Source organism: Bombus impatiens, unplaced genomic scaffold (assembly GCF_000188095.3).
Source record: "Bombus impatiens unplaced genomic scaffold, BIMP_2.2 scf_0463, whole genome shotgun sequence".
NCBI classification, from domain to species: domain Eukaryota; kingdom Metazoa; phylum Arthropoda; class Insecta; order Hymenoptera; family Apidae; genus Bombus; species Bombus impatiens.
Genome location: NT_176882.1, coordinates 2,187,037 through 2,196,071, shown reverse-complemented (window position 1 = coordinate 2,196,071; position 9,035 = coordinate 2,187,037). Strand labels below are relative to the sequence as shown.

The 9,035-nt window shown below is 38.3% G+C and overlaps 1 protein-coding gene and 1 long non-coding RNA gene across 6 annotated transcripts in view; one reads left to right on the top strand and one right to left on the bottom strand.

Moving 5' to 3' along the window:
* Nucleotides 1-948: 948 nt before the first annotated feature.
* On the bottom strand, nucleotides 949-2,905 carry LOC117151819. The gene is made up of 2 exons (XR_004461953.1): nucleotides 2,577-2,905; nucleotides 949-2,499 (listed from the first exon to the last, which is right to left on the bottom strand). It is a non-coding gene; the product is annotated as an uncharacterized LOC117151819 (long non-coding RNA).
* LOC100743710 (AF4/FMR2 family member 4) overlaps nucleotides 2,007-9,035 on the top strand; it is a 174,031-nt gene continuing 167,002 nt past the window's right edge. For 3 of the 5 annotated variants that reach the window (XM_012387182.3, XM_003490627.4, XM_033321470.1), the window contains exons 1-2: nucleotides 2,008-2,307; nucleotides 6,373-6,907. In XM_012387182.3, the coding sequence (XP_012242605.1) occupies nucleotides 6,846-6,907 (62 nt within the window). In that variant the 5' untranslated portion in view covers nucleotides 2,008-2,307; nucleotides 6,373-6,845. Of the gene's footprint in view, nucleotides 2,308-5,740; nucleotides 5,886-6,372; nucleotides 6,908-9,035 lie in introns of those variants that run through there. The other 2 variants (XM_012387180.3, XM_012387178.3) reach the window with 2 other exon arrangements.

Here is a 9,035-nt window from a genome sequence, read left to right as displayed (position 1 = left end):
ATCAATCACGAATATATATTTTATATTGTTGCAACTTTCACGGTATGTTTTTGTTTCACGCGATAGAAAAAGAAATTAACCGCTTCTAATACGTAAATCTTTCTACTATTCATTATTTTTTACTGACTTTCATAGTTTATGGTTATTATACGTGTTTAACGAAGTTGGATGTGTCGGAATGATTTTTGGAACAATTTCCACAACAACGTAGTCTGGTTCTCTCTCATCTGCACATACTTTGCACATACTTAAGATCCTTTTACGAGAAAGAAATAAATCGTTTGGATGAGGAAGGAAGTGAGTGGCGCTTCCGTTTCCCAGGACGGTCGTGCGAGTCTCACAAGTGACACGCGACGAAGTCGAGGGCGATCGAAAGGTTGCCAATTTGTTTTGGAGCCAATCATACGAGTTTAACTTTGCTAGCAATGAGAAATCGATAAGTTTCTCCTTCTCTTCGTAAGAACTAAGAAAATAGTTCTACTTACAAACTTTCTCTCGTTAAAGATCGGTAAATATTTTTATAAAAATAGTACAAAGAAACGTTAAAACAATTATACGACAGATTGTTAATTTTAATTCAATAAATCGATACGAGTGATTTTTTGTGCGATTTCTTTTACGAATTAAAAAGGAAAACTCGTATTATTAGCTCGTTTATAAAAACAAACATTTGGGTGCGTGGGAAATTACGTACCGCATAGCTGAAACAGTGGCTAAGCACCCATATCACATACTGTATATGTAATTAGACTATCGATAATTCTAACATTACAATGATATATTGTACGCATAGCGTCATTGCATTCATTCTTGTTAATACAAATGCGTATAATCATCCTACGCGCGATGTGCAAGAAATGTATAAGTCGTTCAATTATATAATTATTACCAATAATTACATGTACTGTTTAAAATAAGTATGGGTACATACAATTTTACACCAAGGAATGGTAATAGGTGTAGATAAAACCCCATTGTGTTTATTTTGGTACGTCAACTGTAAATTACCGATATTAGATAAATGTTACTATTTTGGTACTAAGATCGCTTGGTGTCGGATGACTAGTCTTAAATTGATTTCATGCATATGTTTATGTATGTAATACAGTTCTTCAAGTTGTGTTAGGGATAAATACAATGATACTATGCGTACAGATACGAATTGAAACAGAAATGATGAATAAATAGAGAGAAAAATATTAAATATTCTATAAGCAAACATAAAGAAAAATATATATACATATAAGTAGTAAAGAGTATAAATCACAGAGAGGGAGGAATTCGTATGAGTGCGACTGGGTGAGTGAGAATACGTCATGAGCATTGCGTCAATAACTGACGTTATACATTTTGCCACGAAATACACTGGTTTTTGAATAAATATCTATTTGAATTACGAACATTTATATTCAGTAATATTTAACATCCTTCATTTTCCTGTCTAAATTCTTCATCTACTTTTGTCATAATTTTGTGTGTATTTTCGAGGTAATTCAAGTATCCACCTTTTCTGAAGTGTACGGTACAGTGTACGATAAGTAATGCTCGATCCACAATAACTTGGTTATCTACTGATTTTCACCTTATGTAATATTTCAAGCTACTGACGAATTACCGATGCTTAAATAGATTTCTAAACGCATGGTGAATAATTAAACGGTAAGTTCTTAATGGTTCCTATTAATTCTAATAGCGATGTAGATCAATTTGAAAAACTTGTCCATATCATTTGTAAGATAGAATGCAAAGCACGTGCCGCGGTTCGGTCAGTTCATAGGCGCCATGGGTAGAGCAAATGATATTGCATGATTATAGAGGATAGAGGAAGCCGGTTGATGTGCGCACGCGTCTCCTCCGGCACGAGTAGACGTGTGCGTGAAAGTAACGACGAGAGTGGGGATTGAAGGCGGGTGAGGAAGCCGGGTGGGGGCAGAGGGGTGGAGCAGCCGCCGTCTGATGACACCTGTGGCTCGACCCCCACGATCAGTCCAGACGCGACCGTCCACGCGCCGTGTTGTTGCAGTGTTTTTGCACACCTACCGCTCTACGTACACATATACGTTTACATATATTCAACAACGCGATACATTCACACATCTATGAATGTACACTTGCACGCGCGATTCACGTGTATAAGCATGCATACAAACGTTAGTAGGCGCACACGTGCAAACGGGTAATTTTTACCCTTTACCACGTGACAGGCTGTCGTGCGCATCTGCCATTATCGTGAGTGAACTGTCATTGTGCTTCTTTTTCGTTCAAGATAGAAAAGAAGAGGAACATAAGGAGTAATCGTTCTTCCCGGTACGTACCATGAATATTGTGTTACGCGGTAATCGTCACTTTCGGTATTCTTTTTTTCCCATATCGACCAGCCTTCTGTTCACGTACGCCGTTGACAACTGCGGCCAGCTCCCTCTATCCATTTTAAGCAAAGCTTTTGCGTTTGATTCTGGTGTTGATAGATGCTTGTTACGATTGACGCCTATGTAGATCCTAGGAACAAGGTCGTCGATGTAGAACGTTACTTTCTAGACGATCAAGTACTTTGATCATTGAAATCATGTACATACGAGTTGCTGTATGTATCTTTAAGAAATCGCAAACTGTCGCGTGCGGTGCGTTTACGAATAACTGATGGCGCGTTTATGTTTTCACCGTATGTGATATTCGTACTCGTATTTTTCGTAACATCTGAACAATTATCAACGCTGGTAATATCGATACGTTACAAACGAACGTGAACAAAGTATCGGTTTAAGCATGATCGAAGTGAATGTTCACAAATAACGATCGGTTTCTTGGTGTGTTTCTTGGCACGATCTTGTGAACGACTTTATTCCTAGGGAATGATCCGTGGTGTTGCGACTGTGCACAAGAAAACAGAACGTGGCCTGTATGCTCGACAATGCGAAACGGTGGTGGAGGGGTATGTTTCTCGCGCGTGTATTCACAACGTATGTCGCACTGTTCACGGAAGCAAAAGATTTCAGAATTTCTGTTTGTGATCGCGCTTAATCTCGTGTACTGTAATAGTGAAGTGAAGCACAGAGGCAATCTCTAATGAAATTCATCTTTCTTTTATATAGTTTCGACGTCAAAATTCACTCGTTTTCACTTGAGAAATCGAGGGGATAAACTGATACGTTTGTAAGTACTCGGTATCGTTGGATTCGTGTTTTTATTTTTAGCGACTAAATTAATTGTCGCTGATGTTTTGGGATTTTTAGCTTTTGCTTCGAAAAAAGAGAAGAAAGCAGAATAGCGATAGCTTTAAAAGAATTCGTGATAGATTATATCCAACTTTTTTCGAGCTCTTCATAGATACATTTTTTTCCACTAAATGCTCGTTTCGTCGCTAAAACGGATCATCGCGTAGATGTGCATTGAGTTGAAAAATAACTCGTGTCGCGGCGCTATCTCTCTGTTTCTCTTTTTCTCTGGATCGGTTTTTCTCTCTTTATCGCTCGGTAAATAAGACGCATGCTGTATCTACACATATCAAGTGCACATGTGTAGGGTAAATAAGCAAAACCGTGTTGTATGTACTTACAATAGCCGGTAAAGTATTAGTATCCACACACCTTAGACGGGGATCCGGCAAATATAGATACAGGCGTCGTTGGTGTACGAGCACTTACACCAGGTAGAAGAACGTAGAAAAGGAGGTGAAGGGGAAACGGATAGGAGAGATGATAGAGGAAATAGCGTGGACAGATTCCATTTGTACTCGGCAGAACCTTCGTATTTTAAGTAGGGACTTTACATCGTTTCTTGTCAAAATGTTGCTTACATTCGGTGTCCTCGATCGATCCTAAGTTTTTTTAACATTTATCATGCTTTGAAAACGAAAATTCTTATTCAGAGTCCCGTATATGAATTCAAAAAAAAAAGAGGAAAAAATTGTTGAAATAAATGCAATTAAAAATATTTTGTATTATTCCATGGAAAAACAACATATGATTATCGTTTTCTTGTGTATAGATAATCAGCGAAATAATTTCTACTCCTGGTAAATTCATACGCGTCGTATATATACGTAAATGAACAAGAACCCGTGACGCGCTGGCAAACGACGCATCTATTCGGTCATACGAAGTAGCAAATAAATGGCATATTCATTGGTGTGAGTGCAATCATGTTTGCATCGCTCAGACTTTGGGGTGGGGATGGGCATGTCGAGCTAGGAGGATCAGCAGGTCCGCAGTGGGGGAAATAGCGTGGACAGGTTGCGTTCGTGCTAAGAAGCCAAGTCTCGTCGCCTCGCATTCCAAGACGCGGATTCCGGAGCGGTTTTCTTTTAAGAAGGAGTAAGAGGAAGAGAGAACGAGCGAGCGAGAGAGGAAAGGAGACAAAAGGAGAAAGAGAATGAAAGAGAAGTGGAACGCTTACGGTACCGATTTTCCAGTAAGCATTCGAGTCTGTCGTTCTTTTTTCGTGAGTAGACCAGGATAGTTGGTGAGGGCGCTTTTTCTACTTCGATCAGCGCCGCGTACAAGTACACGAACTGTAAGGGTACAACGTTCGTTGCACCTACAGCTGCTTATCGACTGGATCACGATCCCACTTAGCGTACGTCCTTGAATCATGTAACGCTTTTACTCCTCGACTTTTCGCCTCGTTACCCATCCTTCAAAAACGTCTTTTAGTTTACAGTTGAAAAAATCGTGCAACCATATTTTTTCAATTCATCCGGTTAACATGGACTCTGAGTTACTAGACTACGAAAAAGGTTTTTATACTTTTTTGTTTTAAAGTTTTTAAAAAGTTAGTGTAAATGATGTGAATAATTTGTTTAAAAATGACAATGAACCGACGAGCAGATAACTTGCTTTTCTTGTATCAAATACTTTTCATTTGAGTTGTTGGCGAAAACAGTACATCGGTTCGCAAAAGGATTGTGGTTTGTGCGTTCCTACTAGAACCATTGTTATATATCTATATACGATTCAATATAGTACAATATACTAGAACTTTTGATAAAAATTTAATAATCGGAAATGTTCTATATAGTCTTTCTATTGATACTTTGAATGTATGAATTATTTCTTAAGAGATAATCCTCAGAAAGAATAATGATTCAGAGATAAGAAAAAATATGTCTTATTTGCTATTGTGTCGACAATTTTAACGCGCATTTGATTCGAGAGTCGTAGAAGATACAGTGAAAGTGCATAGACGAGTCAGAACCTGTAAGAGAAAGGAATAATTATAGCTTATGACATACTGTTGCAATGGATGATCCTTCGTGTACTGAATAACGTATTTTACATATACGTATCTGTTCATTTTTATTCTATACTAATAATTACATATTAAATACTCACGCAAATACGATATATTTACAAAATATTGTGTATATTTAACTTCTAATATTATCTTAACGTTTCATATTTTCTCGTCCGTTGTAGTAAAATGAGAAAAAAGAACGGTTCAACTAATTTTACTTGTTATTAACGAATAATGAAAATTTTTAGGAGCGATGTTATTTAAAATTTCCAAAAAAAGAAATGCATACAGGATCATGAATTTGCATTGACAGGTCAACAGTCGCGCCATCTTGAAATCGCACGGCCAATCGAAAGATCGGATAAGTAACACGTGGTCCTCGAAGTACGCGCCGACTGTAGTTTACGAACGGTAAACGAAACGCGAGGGACACTCCGTTGGTCTCCCTCGCTCCTGCGTTCTCTCTCGGGTTCCCTTAGTTTATAAATAAACGACGTGCTCGATGGACTCACCTGGCACGTTCCGCTTTCAACCGTGACACTTATCTTAACGTTTCTTCGCTGGAAGACACGTGTGGATCGTTATTCTTCGACCATTTACGGAGCATCATCGCGAAACGTATCCCTAACGATATACTCTACTGGATCGGCGAAGTACGAACGATGAATCGTTTGGTCTAGTTTGTTAAGTTTGGTGCATTCGTCGAGAAGCGTGAAAATTCACAGCGACCTACTACAATGTTTCCTCGAATACCTGCTGCAAGGACTTTCACCCGAGCGGATTGAACGTAGCAAGATTTTGGCGCCAACTGTTTGTAATAATGGTGACCTCGACTGTCCGAATGGAAAATAACCGTCGAATGCGACAAACAGACGATCCAAAAATAATAACCTGACGACTATTTGTTTTGAACCATTAACGTTTTCGACACAGTTTCGTGAAAATTTTAGCGATAATTTGGAATAGAAGTGAATCATACATTGTGAAAGGGATGGGGGTTACTTCGTAGGTAGCCATGTTTCCGCTACAATGTTCGCATTTTGTACGTGTGTATATAAAACTAAGAACATGCGTAGTTTGAAAGTAGCATAGAAAGAGCCTGAAAATAGCAACTGGTTAAACGAAAATTTCTGTGTTTAGGTAATCGCAAGTTGAGGGAAATCCGCCGGAAAGTGTCATCTGACGATCGATGTCAAACATCGAATCGACCTACCGAGGAAAAATAAGAAAGCAATCTAGATAATTGGTGAGATTCAGATCGCAAGAAGTACTAGCAACTTGTTGACAGTATCGGGTGGTTGTTATCTCACCGGATAGTCGTGAAGTATGTCGTTATACGTAACATACAAAACATGGTTACCCAACCCGCTATGTAACGCGTTTCCGTGATATGCGTTTACGCGAGTGTCAATTATTTTCTAGTTATTGGTGAATTTTACTTCTTTCTTTTTTCTTTTTTCTTTTTTTTTTTTTGAAAATGATGCGTCGTGCACTTAGTTAATCGAGTATAATGTCGATAAGGTGAATGGAAAGTTAACAGATCACGCGACAGTGATGCAGTGCCGTAGTGTCAGTGCAAAGTGCCACGTGCCCATTGCTTGGATTACTTGAAGATGCCGACGTCCGGTGGATACTATGACGACAGGAATCCTCTGCTCAAGGGCACCTTATCGAGGTGAGTCTATGTGATTCTCTTTCGAACCTTATCCTACTTTTATCTGATTTTCGTAATTTACGTAGTCGCGTTAAAGATCAGTTTACCCAACTATATACGTATTTGGATCGCGTTGCTTCGTAGAACAAGTACACAACGACTATAAACAATTCGTGTCTCGCTTGAACGTTGATAATGACCGGAGAAAAGTGTGACATGAAAGATTCATTTTATTCGATTACTCGACCAGAGGCTGATCTCCTTGGTGTCTAACCGGTCTGCTGGTTCGCTTCTGTTTTTAAATACGTTGGCCTCTGTTCGACCGACTGTCTCCGATCGTGTAGCCTGCGTTGCTACAGTTGAATCATATACATATAATTCGTTCCTCTAAAATCAAAAATATCAGCAATTTAACAATATTTTTAATCTTTCAAATATTAAATATTTCACATATTTTTCAAAATTCACAAATAACGATCAAACGATAATATTATTGACTGAAAAAGCAGTCTATGTTCTATATGATACAAAGTTCGTTGAACACGAAACTAGAAAGGGTACTATGTCGACCGAGGCGTATTGCTTACGAACTCATCGCGCGAAATGCAGTGTCAGCGTTTAGCTTACTCTTACCAACATCAATTTAACATTCAACAGCAATTTGCTCGATTAATTCATCGTAATTCGTAATGTCTCCTCGGATACAATCGACGGTACAGTGTGAGAAATATCGTGCGAGGACGATCGTCAGAATCGACTTCCCTTTGTTTCTCTCGCGAATTCACTTTTACGTTAAAGACCGATCGAACGATTTTCCCAAGGCGTGTGCGTGCAAGTGTACCGTTTAACACATTCAATGCATGTTGATCGCGCTAATTTGTTTTTTGTTGTGGCATGCATGCGGTTAGACGGTCGCGATACTGGCAGCGTCGCGAAGTGTCGCGTTTGTGGACGCAAATTACACTTGGTTAATTGCGAGGTTTGTGCTATCACCGTACGAAATATATACGTTGTTCGGCCACGTTCGTTTTCCGCTTTGAATAATTTTACTTTCATATCAGAGAACATTATTCATTTTTAACTATTTTATAAATATTAATATTTTTATAATTATTAACATTAGAACTATCCAACCAATCAAAATGACTGGTATCAGATGTTTCGTTTATTGGAACAAAGATGCAACCGTTTTTGGTAACATTAATGTTTATCTTTGCCGAGACAGAAATCCGATTATATTGTGTCTTTATTTATTTATTTGATATTTTATTAATTAACTGAGATCTTACTGTATATATACATCTATTGTTGACTTAAGGCTCCAGTGGGCACTGGGTTAATCCATTTGCATCAAGGATCTACTTCAGAGGACTGGTCCCTATTACCGTATGCGGTCGGTCGTAGGTGTAGTAAATGACATCCGAATTCTTCATGGAGTTTATCGAAAATTTACTGTTCAAAACGATTGGTAGACAATGTTACTTCGCAAACATCGCATCTTACATTCTTTATAACAGAGGAAAAAAGAAAAAATTATTTATTTAAAAAAAATAAGAAATAAGAAATCAAATCATATTATTTCTCGTGGAATTCTTTAAAATGGCCAATACAATAAACTGATATAGACGAGATGCCGACAAACTCTCGCATTAGAAGAATACTTAGCAACTGAAATACGACTGTGATAGGATACCGTCGCTACTAATCCGCCCTTGAATGCAAATGGGTTTAAAGACCCATTACCAGGTATGAAGTCTTTTTCTTCCAGTAATTGTTAAAAATGGAAACAGATGTCTTCTACAATAAACGAGACAATGAAATTCTTAGAAATTTCAGGGTACTTTCCTCAAAGTTAGGTTGCCATAAACGCAATGTAGGAAAGCAATAGCAATAAAGATTTGACGATTCCTAAATGTATAGGCTTTGACTACGGATTATCCTGCATCAGGGAACCTGACGGTTCTAAGCATAACAATGAGAGAGAGAGAGAGAGAGAGAGAAGCGGAATCGAATAAACGCGCAACAAGTACGGCGTGATTACAATAGCGTTCTTGACCCCACTTGCAACAACGAATTTCGACGAAATTGCGAATCGATTAAAGAGCACAGAATTTTGATCGGAATATATTTCGTAATTGGGACTGCGCGA